Genomic DNA, 25,940 nt, shown 5'->3' with positions numbered 1-25,940 from the left:
ACTAAGTGAATATAGCAAATTGCAAGTATTCTGAACTTTGTACAATTAAACTGTATTTCATATAGTACATGAACTGGAAAATGAAAATTCTGGAGTAATCTACTTGTGTTAAAAATTGTGGGGTCTAAAATACTTTATTTTTAAGTTTTTGTACTGTAATTGCCTTTTAAAACTATGTCAGGACTTGTAATAAGTTTCTTCAAAAGGATTAATAGTAATAAACTATTTTACTATAGTATAATTCTTTCCCTGCCCCTCTGAAAAGTCCCTCATAAAGGGGTTCTTTGAGAACAGAACTTTAAATGTGATATGTTTTATATCAGTAAATATTAGTGTTTTTCAGTACAGATTTTAAAAATACAGTTGACTTGTCAGTGCTCTTAATTTTTACTTCACCTTTTCTGCTAATCATGTTTTGCAGTGTCACTGGTTGATACCTCTTACAGAGCTTTTTTATTTTTAACAAGGTAAATGACCTTCGCAAAGAACTAGAAAGTCGAACTCTTAGCTCTAAAGGACTGAAATCTCAGTTGATAGCTCGACTGACAAAGCAGCTGAAAGTAGAGGAACAAAAAGAAGAGCAAAAGGAGCTAGAGAAGTCTGAGAAAGAAGAGGAAGAGGAGGAGGATAGGAAATCTGAAGATGATAAAGAGGTTAGGCTTTGGACGTATTTGGTTTGTCTTTATACATATTTAATGTATTATTTATATTTAAGTTTGTATAAATAAATATATATGTAAGTATACAAAGTACAGGAATATGCCTACTTGTGCTTGGATTTTGTAGTTCTCAGATTACTGTACTGAGAACTCTTGCTGTAACCTGAGCTGCTGAATTGGAATGGAAACTTGGCAAGTTTGAATTTCTTCATATCAGCAAAGTCAGCTGAAATGTACAGCTGCACTCAAGGCGTCTGAATTAATGTCACACCTTAAACGTAAGGAAAAAGAAATCCCAAACTACCCAGAAAAACTATGTGTGAGAACAGGTGAACACAACAAGATCTTAACTTGTTAAACCTACAGGAAAAGCATCTGCTTAGTTGTATTGGCTTTTACTGATATACAAACCTTAGGGAGTTACTGTGCAAATAGGGGTGAGGGCAGAAACAGTCCAGTTTCTTCACCTGGCTGATGGTTTGCTTAGGTTTGTTTTGCCTTATTGTGAAGCTTTAATTTTTGCTTTTGGCTAAACTTCCTGTGTGTTGGAGTTTCTCAGTTTTGGCATGGGTAATTTTAGTGTTACTTAGTCTGTTTTGCTGTTTCACAAGGATAAACAAGTTCTGGGCAGTAAAGGCCAAAGCTTAACCACAGAAAAGGGGCATAAATGTCTAGAGAGTGTATTCTGTGTTAGTTGCTTCAAAACCTGCTTTTTTGTGTATTGCCTGCTAACCAATATGGGTCAATTGGAAATGTTATGTACCCGTGAAACCTGTTGAGGAAGCAAAGGCCAGCTACTGCCTTCTCCCACAGCTTGGATGGATTTCAGCTATCTTGGGATTTCTTGCTACAGCTTTCTTTAAAGTTTGGGAAAGGAGCTTTGATTATGCTTGTTTTAAAACGCATAAGCTCTGCCGTTACTTTTTTCTATACTCCTAAGACTTGAATATTTCTCTCTTGGCAATTAGTAAGCTGCTCAGTATTTTACCTTTTTTAACCTGTTATATCTATAATGATTGCATTTCCCATAATCCAAAGAGCCAAATAAATTGTCATCTGGTAATTGTTAAAGCTGTGCTGGATATCTTTGGGAAGATGTTTGAAGACTTTTCTTATGTCAGGAAAAAGACATCTTACTGTACTATAGAGCTCTAAAAACACCCCTAAACAAACACAAGGCTGCTCAGGAGCACCAACTTCTTTGCTAGCTTGCGTTCCACTACTTGAAGTGAACTAGCTTGAGTCCTTTCAGTGTGGAGTAAACATGCTGCAGTTAGCACCGTAATATAGTTGGCAGGTGCCTGTAGCTCTGTGGGCTAAATGCCACGACGTGTCCTCCTTTGTGTTGCTCAAGTTTCCAATTGTCTTAGACGAGTATTGGCAGTGGACACAGTTCACGTTCTGGAAATTCTACTCCTTGAGTTCTGTCTGTCTTCTGTGTTGCATTCAGCAGCTTAGGTTTTCCTTCACTTTCTTCAGAGCTCCGAGTCCTAAAAACTAATATATAGGCTGAAACCGCAGCTTTGGAATATGCTGTATGTTTGGGTTGGTTTTTTTGCCTCTTTTTAGGAAGAGGAAAGAAAACGTCAAGAAGAAATAGAACGTCAGCGGCGGGAGAGACGATATATCTTGCCAGATGAACCGGCAATCATTGTACATCCTAACTGGGCAGCAAAGAGTGGGAAGTTTGACTGTAGCATTATGTCTCTTAGTGTTCTTCTGGACTACAGATTAGAAGATAATAAAGAACATTCCTTTGAGGTATTGTAGCTGTGCTACTTACAGTTAACCATTCTTGTTTCTTTTTAATTCTGTGTGATAACTGCAGTGTTCTTAAACTGTAAAAGTTTCTGATAGCGTTAGGGAGTTTTCCCTAACAATAACATGGCAAAACAAAAATAAGTTCTTTGTGCAATACCTAGAAAAAATTGTCCAAACTTAGTACATGGTTTACGATAGCAGTATAGTAACTGTGTGATATCTAGAAGAAATGCGCAGATTTTCAGGTATGGAACTGAGTTTATAATTTATATAGTTAGTCTAGGTCCTAAACTACTGCAGTACAGGAAAGAAACATTTTTATAAAGTTGTTTAAGGTTTTCATATTCAAATCGGATAGTAAGAAATCTGACACTACATAAAATTATGACGTAGTGAAAGTTGGTAAGATAGCACCTCATAGCTTTTTAATCGTAAGTGTACAAATTTTTAGAACCTTTTGTTACTCTCTTCTTTATGCACAGGTATCATTGTTCGCAGAACTCTTCAATGAAATGCTTCAGAGAGATTTTGGTGTCAGGATTTACAAAGCACTGATTTCTCTCCCAGAGAGGGAGGACAAAAAAGACAAAAAAAGCAAAAAAGATGAGAGGAAAGAAAAAAAGGAAGAAAAAGATGAGGAAACAGATGATCCAAAACCTAAGAGGAGAAAATCTGGAGATGATAAAGACAAAAAAGAAGATAAGGATGAAAAGAAGGTCTGCAGCTAGCTCATATGAAGTTCTATCCTGTCTGGATCAATACTGAAGTGTTTATATTTGAATTGTATTTTATTGGTTTTAGTGTTGGTTAATTGATTTGACTCTATCTATTTAAATATGCTTCAGTCATAATCAGTAATTTTAAACTTTTACAGGTGTATTGGGGGGTATTTTAATATTCAGCTATATCACATAGGTCTGTATTTGTTTTTTTACGTGACTAAATATAAACAGCTGCAAATTTTGAATGAAGAGTAGTGAAGTTTTACTTTCCTGTTTTTTATTTCTGATTGGATAAATTTTTAGGAACTTCTGTTACAGAGGGAAGATAAAAAGAAAGATGATTCTAAAGATGAAGAAGAACCTGAAGAAGAAAATAATCAAGAAGAATATGATCCGATGGAGGCAGAAGATGCTGAAGACGAAGATGAAGGTATCTTGAATTTGGAATTCTGTGGCTTTCAGATTTTTTTTTTTTATTAGCACTGAGTGTGTTCTTTCAAGCTGAAGAAAGCACTGGAACTAGAGAATTAAAATTTGCATTATTAGACTAACTTTATTTTGGTAATTCTGACCAGATCTACTTAAAATGTCAGTGCCTTTATACTAGGCATTATATGAATGTAGTTAATATAAACTAGCTGTGGTACTCAAAGTGAGGCATGCATATAGAAGTGGTTTTATTTTTTTCAGAATGCAGACCACTCGCAACTCCCATTGAAGTCAGTAGGAGATGTGAGTATTCAGCACCTCTGAAAAACCAAGCCACTTTTACGTGCCTGACTTCCTATTCCTCAGTTCTGAAATGTCATCCTGTTTTTATTAGGCCAGAGTGTAGTGTGGGCTGCTCTTTACCTGGCGTTAAGAGGAGCCGATTTCTGTTTGGGTGGAGTTGCGTTTGCCTGAAGAAAAGGGGAAAGCGGCTGATGAACTTTCCTGTCTCCAGGGAGCAGCAGTAGCCTTCTTTCCCTGCTCAGATATTCAGAAGGGCATCAGATAGGTGTCTGTGGTTTGGTTTGTACTTCTTTGGGGTTTTTGTCTTTTAGTGGAGAGTTTTTACTAGGGATGTGGATTGGAACTGCTTAGATATTGCAGTCCCAGCATTTTCAGCTGTATTTTTGGCAGAGTACTGTACCAGCCTTAGGAAAAAAAAAAAAAAAAAAAAAAAAGGTGCTAATCTGTGGTTTCCAAAATAACTCTTGTTTATAATCTGGCTGTGCGAGTGCCTAGGGGTTGTCTGTTCCATACAAGTGCTGCTGCTTCCCATAATCTGTCCTTGTGCCATTCCCAGTCAGAGTTGCTGAGAACAATGCAGCATTCCATGGAAGTGCAGGAGAAAGCTCTTGGTTCTCAGAAACGTGTTGGCAAAATTAGAGAAGTGGTGTGATGCATAGTTTTTCCCTAAGTTTTCCTCAAAAGAAAGGTGAGCTTGAAGCTGAATTCGGCACATGATTCTCTGACCAAAGACTTCCACCTGAGGTACAGAGCTGCATGCTGTAATCGGTCCCTGCGGTTGTCGTATTCCTCCTCCTCTCTTGATTTTTTAGATTTAGTTTTACTGTACTACCTCTAAACCAAAAACCTGCAGTTGTAGTTCGCATCTAATAAGCGATGTGATCTGTAGCTTCTTGGAGAATCCAAATTATAGGATCATTACTGTCTCACTCAGACATGAGTATAAAAACATGCTTTTAATTATATGGTTGATGTGGTTTTTATGATATAAAATACTTGAGAGTAAATAGTACTGATTTTGTCCTAGTAGGAATAACAATAGCTGAATGCAGACTCTGCCAAACCTGATTAGGGAGAATTGTGATAATTTTCTGTATACCACTTAAATAGATTGTGATGTTGGCGAAACTAATTTTGGCCTAGTTAGTGTTTGTTTTAGCAAATTCAGCATTTGTGAGAGAAACACGGGGAGAAAATGGCAAATTGCTTATGTTAAAATAAGATCAGAGAAAACGCAAAACTTAACAGGACTGACTTTGTTTTTTTGATTTTTTGCCTTTTTTTTTGTGTGTGTGAAATTTATTAATTTCAGGTATTTGGGTGTTTACGTGAACTTTTTCAATAAACGTATGTGTTTTGAGACAATGGTTATAGAATCATTTACTGTGGGTATGTTGAATTTTCTTCCTGTTTGACAGACCGGGATGAAGAAGAAATGAACAAACGAGAGGACAAGAGAGAGGGAAATAAGCATTGTAAAGAGAAGCCATCTAAAGACAAAGTAATTAACTCCTTATCAACTACATATAACCCTGTTAGACATGTTCTAATTAGAGCTGAACTTTCTTATAAGACCTAATTGCCCTCCTTGTTTCCTTCAGCACTTCTGGGCTGAAGCATCAAGTGGATATAGAAGTTAGGTAACATGTGACAGCTTTGGGTAAGGTGCTCACAACCTGCTCTCACATTTTAAAGTTCATTCAGTGAAAGCTGTTGGAGAAGCTTTCTTAGGAGATACTGGTCTGTCTGAAAGATGCGAGTACTAATGCTGCACATTAAGAAGCAGCAGACATGATATTATGTTATTTTCAAGTGCTGTATTATGTAAGAAAAACAGAAGCTTAGCTTGATTGATAAACTGCCTTCTCAATTCTGAAGATTTGAATTATTATATGATCTTTTTACATCTCTCTTCAGGAAAATTGATGCTCTTTGTGTCATGAGGCCAATAACTTTCCTCCACGGTTGAGATGAATGAAGAGCATAAGTTCGATTTGTTACATTTAAACTTTCTTTATACATGCAAGAATAAACCAAGTTTCTGATTTCTCCTTTTTTTTTTTTTTCTTCAAGGAAAACTGGGAGATGTAGAAATAGGAATAATGGGAAAATGCAGTCTGCAGAACTGCTGTGACTATAAGAGCTGGATGCTCGTTGATTACACATTTATGGGGATTTCACTTTGAAAACAGCTGTTCAGTAAAATATGATAGAGAGAAGGGATGTTTACTTGTTGAATTAGGTTACTACTTCAAATTTTTTCATATATTAGCATGAACAAAAGGACAGTGTGTCTACCAGATGTTACTGTCCATTGTGCTGTAATACTTTTAAATATTTGAAAGACTGCTTGTCCTAAACGACTTGCTTATGTTATATTTGAGCTCAGTAGGTAAATGCTAGTTATATTAATTACTGAAAGTAAAGTTAAAATGAACAGAGGAAAAGTTCTGTGAATTGAAAAATGTATGTGTTTTCAGTTGATGGTGGGAGAATGTTTTAACTTCCTAATGATCCCATAATGAATTTTCTTTAGGAGAAAGACAAGACACAGATGGTAACTGTTAATAGGGATCTTCTGATGGCTTTCGTTTATTTTGATCAAAGTCATTGTGGATATCTTCTGGAGAAGGACATGGAGGAGATTCTGTACACTCTTGGACTACACCTGTCACGTGCTCAGGTTTTGTATAGTAATGTAGTAATATCTGAAAATATTTCAGGAATGCTGTAAGTGGGAAGAATCTATTCTAAAGTCTGTTGCTTATGTACTTGATCCTTGAATTTTATGTACAATGAAATACTCATTTAATCTTTTGTAAATAATTTTCAAAAGGTGAGGTTTGTACCTCTTAATATGCCTGTATTGTATATGTTGCTTTTGTCTCAAAATTGTATCTTTTTCTTTTCCCCTAGCTTGTTTACATTTTAAGCCCCAATCTGTTGAAGTTCAAAAAGCTGTGCAACTTCTCTAAGTTTTCCAAGTTAAAACATTCTTGTTAGGTAATATGTCTGTATATTGAGTAACACTCTCTTTCTTTCCATGGCTGTGTTTTAGGTCAAGAAGCTACTTAATAAAGTAGTGCTTAGAGAATCTTGCTTTTACAGAAGACTAACAGATACTTCTAAAGATGAAGAAAATCAAGAAGAGTCTGAAGAGCTACAAGAAGATATGTTAGGTGGTGGTTTTTTTTTTCTTTATGCCACAAACTTCCAGAGAATTCTTTCTGTGCAAATGATAATGAGATTTCTGAGATGCTTGCTTTCTTGCAGAAACTAATTCAGATCTGCAGGGAACCTACTGATTTGGAAAAGTAACTCTTGAGCAGTTCAGTAAAGTACAGTGTTTCTGGCCTCTAATACATCTTGTTGCTTCTATAGGATAAATCTTAAGATCTGGGAACAGGAAGGAGGACAGAGGTTAATGCTGAATATTGATGAATAATGTTTCTCATTTACAGCAGTTTTGCAGTGAGGAGGATCAATGCTGTAGATAGTAGCACAGAGCCTGATTTTTGAAAACTAATTACTGCAGAAAGGAGACACAGCTGAATGTCATGGAAGAGCATGCTGCTTTTTTGGGGGGTGGGAACTTGGGTAAGGAGGGAGGGGAGAAATGTGAGGGATAGACCAGCAAACTGGAATCTAAATTTCTTCTTTTAGGAAATTATTTATTTATTAAGAATTTTTTGGAGGTTGTAATTAGAACTGAAAAATGACAGAATTTCCTGATCCTTCTTAATCTAATACAGGAAACAGATTACTCTTACCATCACCTACGATAAAGCAAGAATCAAAACCCATAGAAGAAAACGTGGGCCTCATTGTGTACAATGGAGCCATGGTGGATGTTGGGAGCCTTTTACAGAAGCTGGAGAAGAGTGAAAGAGTGCGGGCAGAGATAGAACAAAAGCTTCAGTTACTGGAAGAAAAAACAGGTGGGACATTACTTTGAAGGTGGTACTGACACGAATGCAAGATGCTAAGACTTTTTAAGAAGATAAAACAATTTGAGTAATATTTGTGATCCAAATTTCTTAGCTGTTTGCTTACCATGAACTCATTTTCTGTTTCGTGAGCCTTTTGAACTTGTATGCCAACTATCGTTGAGTACCATTGTCACCGCGGTGCTTTTATTTTTTTTATTCAATTGAATGTAGGACTTCCAAATGTAGTCAGAGTTGAGTATCATCAAACGGTAACGCGATGCAGTTTTTAATGTTCTTTAAAAGTTAGTAGTTTTGGTGTTGGCATGTAAATGGAATATTAAAACGCAGAGTACACAGCATTGGAAGTGACTGATTTTTGTTGTTTTCCTAAGATGAGGATGAGAAGACCATACTACAACTAGAGAATTCGAACAAAAGTCTGTCTGTGGAGCTCAAAGAAGTGAAAAAGGACCTTGGCCAACTGCAGGAAAATTTGAAGATCTCAGATGATAAAAATTTCCAATTTGAGGCTCAGCTAAATAAGACAATCAAAAATTTAGCTACTGTTATGGATGAAATACAGAGTGTTGTTAAACAGGTTAGAATTGTTTAATTCTATTTTTTTGTTATTGTATGCAGGTTTCCAGTAGACAAAATTATCAGAACAAAAACTTAAGAATAAAAAAGAAATTTCACATTAATTTAGGGCGTGTTTACATAAGGTGCTCAATATGATACTGATTATTTAAAGATAAATAATAAAATGTATTTTTTTCTAAGCTTGAAACACATGTTCTTGACCTAAATGTTTTTAAAAATCTATAAATAATAATGGAAATCTTAAATCATCGTAATGTTTTCCTGATCTTGTCCATCCCCAGCAGACCAAATCTGCCCTTCTCTTTGATCAGTTAGGAGTAATTTTTCAAGGCAGAACTTAAATATTTCTAATCCTGGTGTTTTCAGATGGCTTTGGCCCAGTATTTTAGGTTAGAACTGTTATGGTAAATTATTATCCTAATTTAATGGATTCTGCAAAAACTTTTTCATTTGCTTTTTAAAAACAAAACAAAACCAAAAAACTTTACACTATAAAGTGGGGATTCTGCAGATATGTTTTGTGCTTCTCTTCAGAAGTGCTTAGGTCACATTTGATTTCTGTCCCCTCAGTTTTTCACGAAGATACTGGAAATATGAAATGGTTAGTAACTAAGCTAGGAAAGATAGTAGTTCACATAGTATTTAAAGCTGACATCGAACAGTATCTTTGTTTCATGCTGCTTTACAGTTCACATGAGAAATATTACTTCTAGAATTCATGTTACCCCTCTCCCTTTTGTATTTTAAAGGATATCGTGAAGAACGAAGATAAAGATCAGAAATCCAAAGAAAATGGAGCAAACGTATGATAAAACTGCTGCTGTTTAGAAGAATGATGTTACATAATGTAATATAAATCATGATACCAGAATGTATGGGAAGTGATGCATGTTTGATTTTAGTAGTATAAATATCTTAGTTCCAAAAGGTGTATAAAGTTTTATGAATGTGAGTGTCTGCTTCTGAAGATTGCTTGTAATTCTCAGCATTCAACTTCAGACACTCCTCGAGTGAAAATAATTTTGCATTGCAAAATGTTTTAGGATGAACTTTGTTATAGTTTTAACCCTAATAAAGTTCATCAATGTAATGAACAGTAGCAAGTATTTAATTACCAAATGGTTTTCATTAACGTCTAGTGAAATCAAAATTTTCATTATTTATAGAATTTCCATTTTTAGGGCTTTATTTTATTTTGGTCTAATTAGTCTTTTAAAATTCAAATATAATTCAAAAAATAGCATGCTGCTTAATTTTGCAAGTAAAGATTTTTTTTTTTTTTTAAGAAAAAGCTTCTTGGATTTCTTTTTTTTTTTTTTTTTTTTTTTTTTTTTTTACTTGTCCAATCTTTTCCCTTCCAAATGTAACTTGCTTCCCCAAAGCTGCTTGTATTAAAGCCTCATACAGTAGTTCAGATGAGTTCAGAAAGCAATAGAAACCTACCAAAATAGTAGAGTTGTGAGATTTATATGAAAATACATGGGCCTGTTTTAAATGTATGTCATTTGTGTTCCTTTAATTGTTCTTATCTTTGGATTAATACATACGCTCCTTTTTAATAACAAATGCAGTGTATTAAAATGCATGGTTGGATACCAGGCCAGTAGATGTCAGAATAATGCCTTACGTGAAGAAAAAGCTACCATTGTAAGCCACCTTTAATTAAATTTGGACCTCTTTCTTAATTTGTGTAATTACTTCCAAGACAAGAATGAATACACCAATACCCCATGTTGCAATTACTAAGGAGCAGGACACAACTTGGTTTGTTGAAAGGGGGTAAATTGCTTTCCTTTGTGTCCACAAATCACTAGAGATCTAAACTTAATGTAACATCATTGTCAAAGGCAACTTATTCAAATAACGTGAAATATGAACAATTGTGTTTTCGTGCAACTTCCAGAAAAATTCAGGGCTTTGAAGGTTGGGACAGAAGTGTTTTCTTACAGAAGTGGTTAATTTTAGCAGACCTTTTTTTAGCCTTTAGGCTAGATATCCTAGGTGACTAAATACCTGTGAGGAAAGTCCAAGTGCCATAATATGTATGAATAACCTACATGGAAACTCATGTAGCTTTACTGAGATACACATTAAAATGCCTGAATTTATGTTCAAACGAGTCTAAGCTGGTGCATTTATGACTTCCTTGGCTCTTTAGGAGCTAAACAAGTAAAATATCTTTTCATTGAACTAACATGCATAAGTTTCCCCCTCATTCATCTCAGTTGAGTCACTGTGTAGTATCTTAACTGTTCATACTGAAACGGAAGCTACTATAGAAACACTAATTGCATATAAGCACACAGCAAATGCATGTTTTATGAACTAAGCGATAACATCTCATGAGAGCGATTGAATGAGGATGGTGATATATCAGTCTTACGAAAAGCGTTGTCTGTGGTGTACAGGTGGTGTTAACAAACTTTTGTAATCAAATTATATTTTTCACGTTTACCTTTGTACAAACTGTTGACAGCATGTTTCATTTTTGACGTTGAGCACCGTTTATTTAAATGGACTTGAAAGGATTGCTCTTGAAATAGTTTGTTCATGAATTCTCAGCAGTACATGTGAACATACAAGAAAATAATTCTGGAGTTCAAGATAACATTTTTTTTTTTTTAGGCACACTGCAACATCTGTTGAACTATTTTGCTGGAGTGTTTTACCTTGAATTGCTGAGCTGAAGCTGTTGTTGCAACAAGCAGGCCTCATGTTGCAGTGAGTGGCCCTGTGAGACAGTTGTTAGAGCGATACAGATTTTCACAGTATTTAAGAAAAAAAGTATTTGTTAGAATAAGTGTAATCTTTATATTGTTTTGATGTAGTACTGTTCCAGATACTATGTACAGTCTGCATTTATGTTGGAAAGGAAATTAAAAGGATAAAGAATAAAGAAAAAAAAAAAAAAGTTTTATAACCTACACAGAGCTTGATGAGCCTTCTGAAGTGCAACTGATCTGAGGAAAAACAAACACCTCTACAAACTGGTTTTGTTGCTTTACCAAACAGCACAGGGTTCTGTATATACAGAGCATCCATGCTGGTCATTAGCTAAAGTTTCCTGGTAATATTCCCAGAAATAGAACTAATTATTAAGAAAATTAATTAGAGTATCAGTAATAGAGGTCTGGAGAAGTGGTCTTCTGCCAGTTTTAATTTATGAGCAATGTTTTTGTATTTCATGTCCACACTTCCCAACTCATGCGGTTTCTGCTTTCATTGTGTATGCATTGCTGGTAAAAAGGAGCCTAAGCTGGGTATTGCTCTCTGCCTCAGTGTCCAGTTTGTGGTTTTAAAATCATCATGGATGCTTTATGGAAAGCAGTAAATCTCAGACTGTGTTGTTCTGTAAAGAAGGCACTGCTACAGCAGGCCAGGAAATGGAATCTGATTTCAGTTTACAGATTATTCCCCCCTGCCTTTTGTATTTTGTTTAGTATTGGGGAATTAATGAGTTAAACCCTTACATAGTGATATTCAGACTAGTGGATCTCTGTGAATAAGGCTAGGAAGAAAGTTTCATTTGACAAATCTGCATGCAAAATGGTCTAGAATAAAGTAGACTGTTGAGACACCTTTGTTTTTGCTCTGGTAATAAAAAAGCAGAAGTATATAGTTTCGGGGCAGTTTTCTGAAGGGTTGAAGATTGCATAGGGGGCCGTGGAGCTGCTTTGGCACCACTGCATGTTCTGCCATGACGAAGACATGTAATGTTTTCTTGACTCGCCCAGTGCTTGTCATGGTAGTGCCTGGGCACTGCTGCAAAATCATTGCTTGGTTGTTTCTCTGACTCAGCCTGGGGTACCCTGGAGCGTACAAAGTATAGGTTGGTATTCTCTGGCTTGTACCCATGGGTCTCCACAGTTCAAGCATTTACAGTTGAGATGTTTCCGAATATCATATGAAGCCCAGTCCTTTAACATAACACTTTTTCCACATTTAACTGCTTCGAGAGAGTTGAATGGCTTTGAGTCCGTCTTTCTGCTGAGTAATGTACTGCGTGAGTACATTTGGACTTGTGTAATGCAGTTAACTTCCACTGATAATTTTATCAGGAACGTGCACAAAAGATGTTTTTTCTCTTGCTTCTCTGTAATCTTTGTGTGTAATCTTGACTGCATTTGTTCAGTGCAGTTTATATTTAAAAATATAAAATACAAAATAATTCATTTTGACTGACTGACTCTTATGGACAGCAATAGATTGCAAAATGTGTAGGTAGCACAGTCAATACATTCATGCTAATATATTCCCGAAAGCAGAAATGGTTCAAGTAGAAATTCAACCTGGGACTTGTATATTGCCATACAGCGTGACACTAATAATGAATATGTCTACCCAGCTAAGAAAACTGCCAGTGTTTTACCACCAAACTATTATGTTTCTGCACCCTGGATCTCATTAGATGTATTGCACGAAAGTAGTTACAGTAAAAAGCTCTAATAACAAAATGCATTACTTCCAAGCAAAAATAATTTTCCTTTTTTTATTAATCCACTATATAATCCACAGCATCATGATACAGTGTATAAATTTAGAGTTTTGTAACACACCAAATGTTGCCTGAAGTCATATGTTGTTCTGTAGTGTTCTAACTGTGGCTAGGAGAGTTGCTATTGAATTTCTAGATATGTGATACCTAAATTTGTATCAAAACCATGTGACACTGCAGTTTTATGCTGCTTTTGATTTCTTGTGTCTTCCTGTTTTTTAAATTGTTCTCTTTAACAAGTGGATTCTGACTCATTTGAGGATTCAGATCGAGTAACCCACAGTACGTGCAAGAACCAGTATTTTTTTCAGATGTGCTTCAGTAATCCTGCGAGCTGTTGGATCTAGCCCAGTATTAGTTCAGTTCTCTTTATTCTTCTCTCTAAAATGACAGCAGAATAGTGGTGCTGAGTAGATCTGTTTGTTGTATTCTGCGATTTGATTTTTTTTTTTTTTTGGTGCAGGGTTATGAGGTTAAACCACTAGAGGCTGGGTTTTTTTCTAGTTCCTGTACTACTTCAATGCATTTGGACCATTTGCAGAGCATGTTAAGCCACAGGTGCACATTGAAATACTTCGGTTGAAATTGTTGAAAATAGTTCAGTGATGCCCTTTTTAGAACCAATAGTTTTCCCTTCCACATCTCCCCCAGGCTGAGGAAGGAGCTTGCATAGCAAGGTTTTATTCTTGCTAATAACTTGGTCTGCAGTCTCAAAGCATGGTCTTGTGAACTTCCCCTAAGTAAAAGGCCTCTCAGCATGGTGAGGTCTGGCCAGTTTGGTTTTTTGTGGGAGGCAAGCGATTCAGTCTATGGGGGGGCCTCTAAAAGTCCCTTCTCTCATACGCTCTGGGGTCTCCCACCTTAGCAGACCCTGGAGTGTTGTAGCTATCTTTTGGAACAAATAGGTATTGATAGGATTTTGGCCAAGATGACAGATTCCCAAAGCCACATGTTTTGATAGGAAATTAATTCCTAGATTATTTTTCCTTGGTCCAGTGAGGGTCACAAGTGAAAGGAAGTTAGCAGCTGCTTTGCATCTTAATTCCTCTGGAAATGTTGAGAAGGGAAAAAATCAAACCAAACAAACCCACAAACTACCAGCTACAAAGGGATCTGTAAAATCTTTTCTAAAAATGCCTATAAGTGAAATTGATGGAAGATCTAAGAAGAAATCAGGCTCAGATGCATTCAGGTTGCTACCTTAAATATGTAATTATTCATACAAGAAGATGAGAATTTCGCAAAAAGATGACATATTGCAGCACTGTCTTGTTTCACCCTTTCATTTAAATTGCACGTATTAACATTCAATGGGATACACAGAGAATGTGCTACCAGATCTGGTAGTAGTAACAACAACAAAACAACCTCAAAGGAAATCTGTGAGCATTTTCAACTAGATTGCACTGATGGGTATTTAGCCATCATTTGTTTGCTACCTGCAATTAGTTAATATTCAATTAATTGTGGTAGTGACATCTGCAGATTAATGAGGCCAGGCTGCAATAAAGGGTTTAGTCTGTATGTAAAAGTATGAATGCTGGATTATTGAGTGCTCTTAATGTACAGCTGCCATGAAGAGTCCTCTGAAATGTTAGTGGTTGCAGAATACACCAGCCAGCATGATAATTGTAGTTCATAAGCAGAGCACATTAAATTTCTGTTCCTGGTATTTGCCACTGCCTCACAGCTCTTCAGTTTTTATTCAAGGTGTTGGTTTTGGTCAGTAAATCCCTTCACTGTCTGCAGTTCCTGGGTGGGGGCAGACTTCCATATGATGGGGTCATTAATCCTTGAGTCTATTTTACCCTTGGTGCTGTGGGGCTTGCATCCGTTCGTCCTGTGAAGTGTCCTGGAAGGCTGCTCTTTTCTGACTGACCTTTACCTGGAGGAGACAACACTGTAGCACTCCTGTAGTTGTTATCACAGTATGTTTGGGATTGGAAGGGACCTCAAAAGATCATCCAGTCCAGTCCTCCTGCTGGAGCAGGAACACCTAGGTGAGGTCTCACAGGAACATGTCCAGGCAGGTTTTGAATGTCTCCAGAGAAGGAGACTCCACAACCTCCCTGGGCAGCCTGTTCCAGTGCTCTGTCACCCTTACTGAGAAGAAGTTTTTTCTCAAATTTAAGTGGAACCTCTTGTGTTCCAGCTTGATCCCATTACCCCTTGTCCTATCATTGTTTGCCACCGAGAAGAGCCTGGCTCCGTCCTCGTGGCACTCACCCTTTATATATTTATAAGCATTAATAAGGTCACCCCTCAGTCTCTAAACTAAAGAGACCCAGCTCCCTCAGCCTTTCTTCATAAGGGAGGTGCTCCACTCCCTTAATCATCTTTGTTGCCTTACGCTGGACCCTCTCCAGCAGTTCCCTGTCCTTCTTGAACTGAGGGGCCCAGAACTGGACACAATACTCCAGATGGGGTCTCACCAGGGCGGAGTAGAGGGCAAGGAGGACTTCTCTCGATCTACTAACCACCCCCCTTGTAATACACCCCAGGATGCTATTGGCCTTCCTGGCCACAAGGGCACAGTGCTGGCTCATGGTCATCCTGTTGTCCACCAGGACCCCCAGGTCCCTTTCCCCTACACTGCTCTCTAATATGTAATTTCCCAACCTATACTGGAACCTGGGGTTGTTCCTGCCCAGATGCAGGACTCTACACTTTCCCTTGTTAAATTTCATTAGGTTATTCCCCGCCCAACTCTCCAGTTTGTCCAGGTCTGGCTGGATGGCAGCACAGCCTTCTGGTGTGTCAGCCACCCCTCCCAGCTTAGTGTCATCAGCAAACTTGCTGATAGTACACTCAATTCCCTCGTCCAAATCGTTAATGAATATATTGAATAATATTGGCCCCAGTACTGACCCCTGAGGCACTCCACTAGATACTGGCCTCCAACTAGACTCTGCACCATTGACTACCACTCCCTGGCTTCTCTCCTTAAGCCAGTTTGCAACCCACCTCGCTACTCTATTGTCTAGACCACACCTCCTCAACTTAGCTGTGAGGATGCTGTGGGAAATTGTGTCAAAGGCTTTACTGAAATCAAGGTAGACCACATCCACCACTCTGCTATCATCCATCCACCTTGTTACATTCTCATAAAAGTCTATGAGGTTGGTCAAGCATGACTTACTCTTGGTAAAGCCATGCTGACTGCCCCTAATAACCCTCTTATCCTTGATATGCCTTGAGATGGCACCAAGGATAAGCTGTTCCATTACTTTCCCAGGGACAGAGGTGAGGCTGACCGGTCTATAATTACCCGGGTCCTCGTTCTTGCTCTTTTTGAAGACTGGAGTGACATTTGCTTTCCTCCAATCCTTGGGCACCTCTCCCGTTTCCCAAGACTTGGCAAAGATGATGGAGAGCGGTCCAGCAATGACTTCAGCCAGCTCTCTCAGCACCCGCGGATGCATCCCATCTGGACCCATGGATTTATGGATGTCCAGACTATTTAATTGCTCCCTAACCCAGTCCTCATCGACTAAAGCAAACTCCTCCATTGACCTGGCTTCATCCGGGGTCTCAGGGGTACAGGGCTCCCCAGGACAGCCTCCGGCAAAGACAAAGAAGGCATTCAGTAATTCTGCCTTCTCTGTATCTTCTGCCACCAGGGCACCCACCCCATTCATGAGTGGGCCTACATTGCCTCTGGTATTAGTTTTATCTGCTATGTATTTGAAAAAGTTCTTTTTGCTGTCCTTGACCCCTCTTGCCAGCTGTAATTCTAAGGAGGCCTTGGCTATCCTAGCTGCCTTCCTGCATCCTCTAACAGCAGCCTTATATTCCTCCCAAGTGGCCAGCCCCTGCTTCCATGACCTGTAAACTCTCCTCTTCTGCTTGAGCATACCCAACAGATCCCTATTCAACCACGCAGTCCTCCTGGCTCCCTTCCTTGACTTCCTACGTGTGGGGATGCTCTGATCCTGAGCGTGGAAGAAGCAATCTCTGAATGCAGTCCAGCTATCTTGGGCCCCTTTTCCTTCAAGCAGTCTTGCCCATGGGATTTCCCCCAGCAATTGCTTGAAAAGGCCAAAGTTAGCCCTGCTAAAGTCCAGGGTTGCAATTCTACTTGGTATTCTGTTCCTGCCACACAAGATGCTGAACCCCACCATCTCGTGGTCACTGCAACCCAGGCAGCCCTCAACCTTTACTGCTTCGACCAGACCCTCCTTGTTAGCGAGGATGAGATCCAGCAGTGCACCTCTCCTAGTTGGCTCCTCCACCATCTGCATGAGGAAGCTATCATCAATGCACTGGAGGAACCTCCTGGACTGTGGCTGGCTGGCTGAATGGTCCTTCCAGCAAACATCAGGGAAGTTAAAATCACCCACAACAACCAGGGTCTGTGACTGTGAGGCCACTCTCAGCTGCCCATAGAAGGCCTCATCAACTTCCTCAGCCTGATCTGGTGGCCTGTAATAGACACCCACAACAGTGTCACCCCAGCCAGCCTGCCCCTTAATTCTGACCCATACACTCTCAACTCCTTTGTCATCCACTCCTGGGCAGAATTTAGTACATTGTAGTTGCCCTCTCACATAGAGAGCAACTCCACCACCACGCCTGGCTGGCCTGTCTTTCCTGAAAAGGGCATAGCCATCCATGACCACATTCCAGTCATGTGAACTGTCCCACCATGTTTCTGTAATTGCCACCAGATCATAATGTCCTGACCGAACATAGGATTCTAACTCCTCCTGCTTATCCCCCATGCTGCGCGCATTGGTGTACAGGCATTTCAGGGAGCGAGCAGAGCAGACCAATTTCTCCCTAGGGGCATAGGAGGCCACCTGGTCCTCATCAGTTTTAGAATGCTGCCCAACTGGGACAAGCCCAGCTACAACCCCATCCCCCTTCGAGCCTAGTTTAAAGCTCTCCAAATGAGCCCAGCTAATTCCTGCCCCAGCATCCTTTTGCCCCTGCGAGATAAACCTCACTTTTCTGTGTGGTTTTGACATGGTTAATTAGGATTGCTCTTTGTTGAAGGTGATTATGGGAGATACCAAGTTCTAATTCCTGAGAAAACGCAGGTAAGTGATAAGTGAGCAATGTAGTCTTTGCTTATGTCAGCTCAGATGTCTGCTTTAACCGTTTGATGTGAACCGCTCATGCCTTAACTTTCCCAAAACTAAAGGTTAGGAAGTATTAGCAAACAAACCAGGAATGCTGAAAACAAAGACCAAGTAGATGATCCTGAAGACAGAGCTGTTCAGCCCCATATTAACCACTAGGTACTTGGTGAAGTGCAATCAAATCCCTTTTCAGTTGTATTTCCAAAGGTTAGTAGAGATTTTAATAGCTGTCATTATTTGAGAAATTTATTGTTACCTGAGTGCTGTTCTGTAATCCTCTGTCCAGGGATGAATTATAGCTTAAGTTAGAAGTACATTTTACCTCTGGCAGAACTGGATATAATTAGACCACAAAAGCTTTTGTTAAAGCTTTTTTTGTTGAAGTGTAGTTTTGAATTACTTCTCAAGGCAAGAAATTTGTCAACTTTTGGAAGACTTGAGGAATTTTAATGTTCTATTTCAAAATTTTAAATGGGAAAATTTCTGATGTCTAACCTGTGCTGTCCTTGGCCAGGTGAACCGCTTTATATTTCTCTTAACAATGGCTTTAATTTAAATCACATAGATATTATTTTTTTCTGTTTCTGGTATTCCACCTTCTTTCCCAATAATTTGTGTAGAATAGCCACTCCCTGTTGCAGCCCCATTTTCTGGCTAGAAATTGATCTCTTAATGCAGTGTCAGTTCTCAGGCACTCTGGTAACTTTATTAAACTGGTAACATCTGCTCCAGCATGAGTTCATCTTCCCTGATCACAAGGAGCCTGCTGACCTCTGAACTCTTAATCCGGGGGAGATATTACAAGCAAAAACAGTGTTTTACTTACTGATCTCCATCTGAAAAGCAGTAATATCTCTAGGTATGTTGGGAATTGTTCTCTCTTACTATAATTAAGCTTTATATCACTGGTGAATATTGATATGTTACTTGCCAGTCTCCTGGGGATGATTTAGAGAGTCCTTGACTCCTTTGGTTTTTACCTCTTTGCTTCCCAATAACCTCTTTTCTGATGCACAGCATGGCTGGCTAAATCCAAATGTAAATTACTTTGGTAGATGAATTACATTATTTCCCCGATCATCTTCTCTCTTGCTGCAATAACACCCAAAGGGGTTCCTAACAAGTTAGAGTTCTGTCACAGTTTATTTAATCACGTGCCTTTCAAAAAGCTTCTTTGTGATTTTCACTTTTTCAGACATTTGATGTTGAAGTGATGTTTTCATGGTTTTACTTCTGCTTCTGGAAGCTTAACTGAAACCACTTTGCAATTTGAGTGTCTTTATTTAGGTAATTTTCTGGTTAAAACTGATGTATTCTGTGAGTTGTCTACCATCAGTCACCTTACTTACCATTTTCTGCTCTGGAAGACTTTTCTGCCATTCCCGATTTTGCTCTAGGAAAGCAAGCAACAAGTTAGACAACTAAAATGCAAGGGACAAAGATTTCTCAGTTTTTGTTTTTAAAATTATTTGACAATATTAAAAATGAAGCTGTTGGTATCGTGTTTGCTGTCTCTTTTTAATCTACCTGCTCACATGTTGTTTGCAATAATGTGGGATTCAAGCTGCTTGGGTTTCTCATGCTTCCTAACTATGGCTGGGATGCTGGGAACCAAGCAATGTCCTAAGTGGTTCTTAGGAAATGATTCCTGCACCATGTAGCCAAAGCGGCATCTGTAAACTCCAGCAGTGTTTGGTGAATTTTTGCAGGTATCTAGGGGCACCAGGTGTCAGCGATAAGAATCACTCAGCCTGCAGTATCTCTGTCCTTGGCCACAGTACATTAAAAGTGTCGAGACTGAGTGTTCAGACTCCTAAGAAAATCAGCTGTTTTGAGTTTTTTCCTTTTTAATCCACAACTGCTTTTGTGCTGGACAGTGAATGTGAAACAATGGGCATGCAGCACTACAGCACTAATTTTACCAAGTCACATTTCAGTGAAGAATTATGCTAGGGTCTTGGCATGCTCTGGTCCCTGTTGCACACTGGATTTAAAGCCCTCAGCACTCAGAAATCTTCATCAGTGTTGTATCTCAAGGAGCTTTCCTGGCTATTTCTCATTATTAGAAGACACTGTGGTCCTGCAGATCTTTGTGTTACTCTGTATCTCAGCAGTTCAAGTGAGGTTTGTTCTAGAGAAACATACTGGGGAGAAGGACATCCTGACTTCATGGAATAGACTACACCTTGATTGATGTCCAACATTGGAAGATTAATCAAATAATGGGAAAATCCAGTCCCCCAAATTTACAAAGAATCACAAACTGTCCTTCTGTGTTTATTCCCAGCTAAAGTCCAAAATGTCTTTCTCTGTCCTCATGTGGAGCCCAGCTTCGGTTTGCATGGTACACCCAGGACTGGGTGGCAGCTGTTCCGTCCTTCGGGGACGGAAAGGAAGAAAGGCAATTCAGATCTCCCTCAGCAGGTCAAGTAGGAGCTAGTTTAAAAAACCTTTTACTCTTGATCTGATAACTGGAGGGTCTTGGTCGAAATGCTAACATCCCTCTGTCAGACCATCTCCTGTGTTTAGCTGAGTTATTCAGCCAATTGTTAACCAATCGAGGGGCAAATTGCTCCCTCCCACCTTTCCTGTACAGCCACGGGGGATGCACACAGGGCAGCGGGGAGTGGGGCAGGGGACTTTCAACTGACATTAGATACAACTGGAAATACTCAGTCTGAGGACACTGACCTGGACATACACCTATTGCATATTCATTTGTTTCTACCACTTAGTTAATACATTAAACAGAAGTTCTTTTCATAACCCCACCCTTTGCTGGCAGTCCATCTTTGGTATTCCAGAGTCTTCATCAAGGGTCTCTAGTGGTCCCCAGTGTCCTTGCAGTCTGGTGCCCCCCTGCCCCGGTGTCGGCTTCTTGACCTCATTTCTTGAGCATGCCTATTGTCATTTTGTGCTGCTACTCAAGTAGCTCCTTCTCCATTTAGTGGAACATTCAATTTTCCCAGCTTGCAAGCCAGGGACATCCCGCTTTGCCTCACCTCCAGTCTCTGTAGAGCTATTTTTACTCTGTTAGGTTTCTGTCACATTAGGCCTTGTCTTGCTACGTTATGCCGAGGGCTTTCTAAAAGATTTTTGTTCTTCTTATCAATGGGAAGCAAGACAGAGGGCAACAGGCAAAAACGATGACAGAGAGAGAGAGACTGTGAGAAGCACAGGGGGTTGGAGGAAGAAAGAGAGGAATTAGGAGCCCTGCAGAGAGACTGAGGACAGGAAAAAAGAAAAAAAAGGGGCGGGGGCAGGGAGCAGCACAAAGGCTTAGAACAGGAATGAGGATGGGAACACTGCCATACAGAATGAAAAAAGCCAGCAACACTGAGCACAACAAAGGCATAGAGAGAGAAGGCGAAGGAAGGAAGGAAAGAGAAAGACAGGAAGGTAAGGAGACAGAGCACCGTGTACAGACACAGAGAGGAAAAGAACAGCAGGGAAAAGAACGGGCCAAAGAAAGCATGGGGAAAAAGGAGACTGAGGGGCAGGGAGGCACCAGGACACACAAGCTGGGGACGAGGCCCCAAGGGCCAGGGACTCACAGCAGCTCTCGCTCTTGGTTGCTGCCGGGCGTCTTCTAACAGCTCAGATGCTCCATCTCCTTCTCTTCTCCCTTCCTCTTCCGTAACTCCAGGCGCTCAGCCATCCTCAGCCTAGGAGAACATGGTGGGGTGTTGGGGCTCCTACGAGATGAGGCTTCGGGGACATGGAGCCTTGCTGGCTCACTCGCCACCCAGCCATCCTGCTCCGGGTTGCATGCACAGACCCTGCCACACACGTTGGCGGCTCGGCCCGCTGCAGGCCACACAAAGGGACCCTTTGACACCTGGAGAGAGGGGCTCTCTCTCTTGCCCACCACAGGAAGCAGACGTCAGGCTGATGGCCCTGGATTTCTTCTTTACCTCTCTCCAAACTCTCTGGCTCCAGCCGCGGCAGCCCCTGTCCACGGACGGGACGTACTCCCCTGTCCCTTTTCCTGCCACGCTGCGAGACGAGCCTCACCAGCCCAAGGTGGGTGCAGCCAACAGCATCCCCGGGGTGGGAGCAAACGGCCACATCCTCAGCGTGGCCTCTGGGATGGGGAGAGAAGAAGCAGCGGCCGTTAGAGCCGCAGCTCACCCCTGCCTGAGCCTGCTCCTTCCGCAGGGGCCACTGGAGAGGTGCCGAGGGCCAGCTTGCCACCTTCACGGTGGGACTCGGGAGCAGCCCAGAAACATGGGACGGGTTTGCAGGAGCTGCCAGAGCTGGGGACGGCTGCATGGGGGGAGTGGGGCCACGGGAGGAAGCTCAGGGGGAGCTCTGGTGAGCTGGGATGCACCCGGCATCTGCCCCCGCCTGGCTGTCGCCTCTTGCTCCTCTGCCGGCTCCGGGGACCTCCGTGGGTGCTGCCCTGAGCCGGCTGCCTCCAGACCCCTGGAAGCCGGCCATAGCAAGCGCCCTGCAGCCTCCCGTCCCGCCCTGGTGCCCCCTGAGACCCTACGGACACCCGGGATGCACTATTGACACTGGAAGGAGCTGGTGCACTCTGATTGGCTGCTTTCCACCCCACCGTGCCATCCCATTGGCTGCTCCGCCCCCATGAACCCTCCTTGGGATGCACCAGAGTGAGAACCCCGCAATTTGGGCATGTTTTCCACAAAAAAACCCCACGGCTGCCGGAGCTGACTCTCCGGGACAGCTCTCTGAGAAGGAGCGGAGCAGGCCGGGTGGGGCCGGGCCGGGCACTCACCAGGGCCTCGCAGAAACAGCGACGAGTGGCGGCGCGGCGAGACCGCTCTGGGCTCCAACAGTGGGCGCATGTGGCCGCCGAGAATGCCCCCTGCACTTTGCAGCGGCCATTTTTGCGCATGTGCATTGGGAGCCCCTTCCCCCGTGGCCCGCCCTTTCTTTTCCCTCTCTGCAATCTGATTGGCCAGCTACGCACGTCAATTGCCATTCTCTCCACCTATCATCATCCCTCCCCGTTTGCCCCGTGCTGCGCTCTGCTATCTATTTAGGCTTCAATACATTTAAACTTCTATTTCAACACTCAAATATCTTTGCAGATTTACATATTTTGACATATTTACAATTATATAGATTTAGACTGAGATACCTATTTACACTTATTAACAAATAGAAGGTAAGTATACGGGTATGAGTGAATATATAGAGATGATATTTAATATCTATTTAGACTATGTAACACACAGTAATTATACATAGCTCCATCTACTCACATTTTTTCTATTTTAAATTGCTTTCTATATAATTTTTTTTCAAGTCCTTCATTTTTTAATTTACATATAGACAAGATATTTGTATTTTTAAAACCATCAACAGGAATTTTTTACATTCTAAAAATCCTTTATATAATATAGTAGAAAAGAGGTTTTATTTTAAAATCATTTGATAGATACATAAATACCATTCTTCAGTGTATAAATACCAAGGACAGATTTATCTCTGTTTGAAATTCTTACACGCATATTTACAGGTCTAATACGTTTTATCCTTCCCCAGGAATTTGCAGGCATTTTTGGACTGTGACCCCCTCTTTTCAGGGGGACTCCCTTTTGACCCCCACGTTGGGGGAGATTTGAGGGATTTTCTTGAAGTTACTGGACATTCTATGGAACTGAACTGAACAGACCTCTGAGGCCTATGGGTCCAGCAAGAGAGCAAGAGTCGAGCAGCCTAGATGTCTTACGTGACTCTGTACAACCTTGACTAAAACAAAAGAAAGACTGTATAGTGAAGAAGAGTCAGTAAGTCAGCTATAATACAGATACATTTTGCTTAATATTAGCGCTTGTGCAGAAATTTATAATCCCATCACCTATTAGTTTGTGGTGTGTGAACAGTAGCTATTGACCAACTACAAGCAGACTCGTGATGTGTGGACAGCGCGTGAACAGGTCAAAAGATACAGAGAGCTGTAACAAAGAATAAATGGCTTTACTTAAATTCACATTGGATTGTGTGGAGTCCATGATTTTTTGCCCTCACACCCCATCCTCCACTCACCTGCTCCCCCACCCACATCACCAGCCCCTGCTCACACTGGGGTGCCACAAGTGACACCATCACACAAAACAGAGGAAACAGCCTCAACAGGCAGCTCCTTACTCTCATAATGCCATTTACATATGTACACACAACAACCTCCAGAAAGTGGGAGGGCTCCCCGAGGAAAACAAAGCGGGGGCAGCACCCCAAACAGCTGCAGCCCCCATCCCACAGGCCAGCAGCTGCCCCGCAGCATGGTGGGGATGGAGGACAATGCTGCTTCCCACGTTCCATTCCCCAACTGGGCTGGGGGGTCTGCTGAGCATCAGGCGTTCACAGCTCTCCCTTTGAATAACAAAAATTCCAAATTGGAGTTTTCTTGTGTAACTGAAATGTCAGTATAGGGAATCTGTCTATGTCAAACACACGTCAGTCCTTCCTCGGTTTTGCTTTGTTGCCTCTACCTACATGATTTGCCTTTTCCCTGTTCACTTGAGCAGTCATGACTGTGCTGTTACACACAGGCACAGCCAACACACACAGTGTGTCAACAGACACACTCAGCTGAGCTCAACACTAGCACAGATGCACAAGTGCGATGAAATCAACACACATGCGTGTTGAGGGAAAGACATGTACTCACATGCTTGTGGAGAGAGGGATAGATTCAGCAGGTGCTAAAGAACACAGACTTTCAGGCACACTGTCTCCACAAAAACAGGGTCAAATCTGCAGATATCCTAGACGTTGATAGTCGAGCCCACCACATGTAACTGTGCAAAACTATTAAACGTTGAAAGTAAGAAACCAATCTTTTACTTATTTGCCTGTGTAATAGTTGTGTTTCCAGGAGAGCTGCTAACGCGGAAGGTGTCAATCAGCTGAGACATGAACCTCCTCAGAAGCACCGCCAAAACAGACTGCATGCTCTCTAAAGTACGCTAGATGGCAGCAAAGACCATGAAATAAGTAACGTCAGTTTAACCCTAGGTTTATGCAATTCTTTCTTAGTATAGCTGCGTTGTATGTTACAAGTTCCCCCAAATTGTAATGAATATGCAATAATTCTGTGAATACAAGCACCACAAGAGCGTCCAGTTTTTGGAGCACTTATGGAGCATGACAAACCCTGACCGAGTCCGACAGAACCAAACAGAGCTTGAAAGAGCCCGACAGTGCCTGACAGCAAACAGTAGAGTCCAGCAGGGCCTTACAGAGGCTGTCAAAACACGACAGAGCCTGAAAGAGCTCAACAAAGCATTACAGAGCCCGACAAGGCCCAACAAACTTGAAAGATTCCAACAGCCCCAAAGGAGCCTGACAGAGCCCGACAATACCGAACAGCACTCAACAAAATCTGACAGAGCCCTACAAATCTTGACTTGGACTGACGGAGCCTGATAGACCCTCAAAAAGGCTGACAGAGACCGATAAAGCCTGAATAATGGCAAGAAAGCCCAACAGAGCCTGAGAAAGCCTGACAAAGCCTGACAGAGTCTGACAGGGATCAAAAGTGCCTGACAAAGCCTGATAGAGTCTGACAGGATTTTACAGGGCCCGACTAAGCCCAAAAGTGCCTGACAAAGCTTAACAGGGTCCGACAGAGCCAGACAGAGCCCAACAGACCTTACAGAGCCCAAAGGAACCTGAGAAAGCCTGACAGAGCCCAATATAGTCTCACAGGGACCAACTGAGACCGACAGAGCCAGAAAGACCCTACAGAACTCGACAGGGCCTGACGAATACTGAAAGTGCCTAATAGCGAGCAATAGAGCCTGTCAGGAACTGACAGAGGATGACAAAGTGCAACAGAGCATGACACAGCCCAATAAAGCGGGACAGAGTGCCACATTGCCAAACAAAGCCTGACAGAGTCTGACAGAGACCGACAAAACCTGACAGAGCCAGATGGAGCTGGACAAAGCCTGACAGAGCCCAGCAAACCTGACAGGGATCAACAA

The 25,940-nt window shown here is 41.1% G+C and overlaps 1 protein-coding gene across 10 annotated transcripts in view; it reads left to right on the top strand.

Moving 5' to 3' along the window:
- CCAR1 (cell division cycle and apoptosis regulator 1) overlaps positions 1 to 23,554 on the top strand; it is a 41,547-nt gene extending 17,993 nt beyond the window's left edge. For 4 of the 10 annotated variants that reach the window (XM_080347741.1, XM_080347739.1, XM_080347744.1 and 1 more), the window contains 11 exons: positions 468 to 653; positions 2,229 to 2,420; positions 2,903 to 3,136; positions 3,446 to 3,572; positions 3,833 to 3,874; positions 5,293 to 5,375; positions 6,411 to 6,557; positions 6,933 to 7,053; positions 7,627 to 7,812; positions 8,196 to 8,401; positions 9,153 to 12,465. In XM_080347741.1, the coding sequence (XP_080203867.1) occupies positions 468 to 653; positions 2,229 to 2,420; positions 2,903 to 3,136; positions 3,446 to 3,572; positions 3,833 to 3,874; positions 5,293 to 5,375; positions 6,411 to 6,557; positions 6,933 to 7,053; positions 7,627 to 7,812; positions 8,196 to 8,401; positions 9,153 to 9,212 (1,584 nt within the window). In that variant the 3' untranslated portion in view covers positions 9,213 to 12,465. The other 6 variants (XR_013922350.1, XM_080347738.1, XM_080347740.1 and 3 more) reach the window with 6 other exon arrangements.
- Positions 23,555 to 25,940: the final 2,386 nt, after the last annotated feature.

This window comes from Nesoenas mayeri, assembly GCF_963082525.1.
Source record: "Nesoenas mayeri genome assembly, chromosome: 7".
Classification (NCBI taxonomy): Eukaryota; Metazoa; Chordata; class Aves; order Columbiformes; family Columbidae; genus Nesoenas; species Nesoenas mayeri.
Note: the sequence above shows the minus strand (reverse complement) of the source record. Positions and strands in the feature narration are given on the sequence as shown.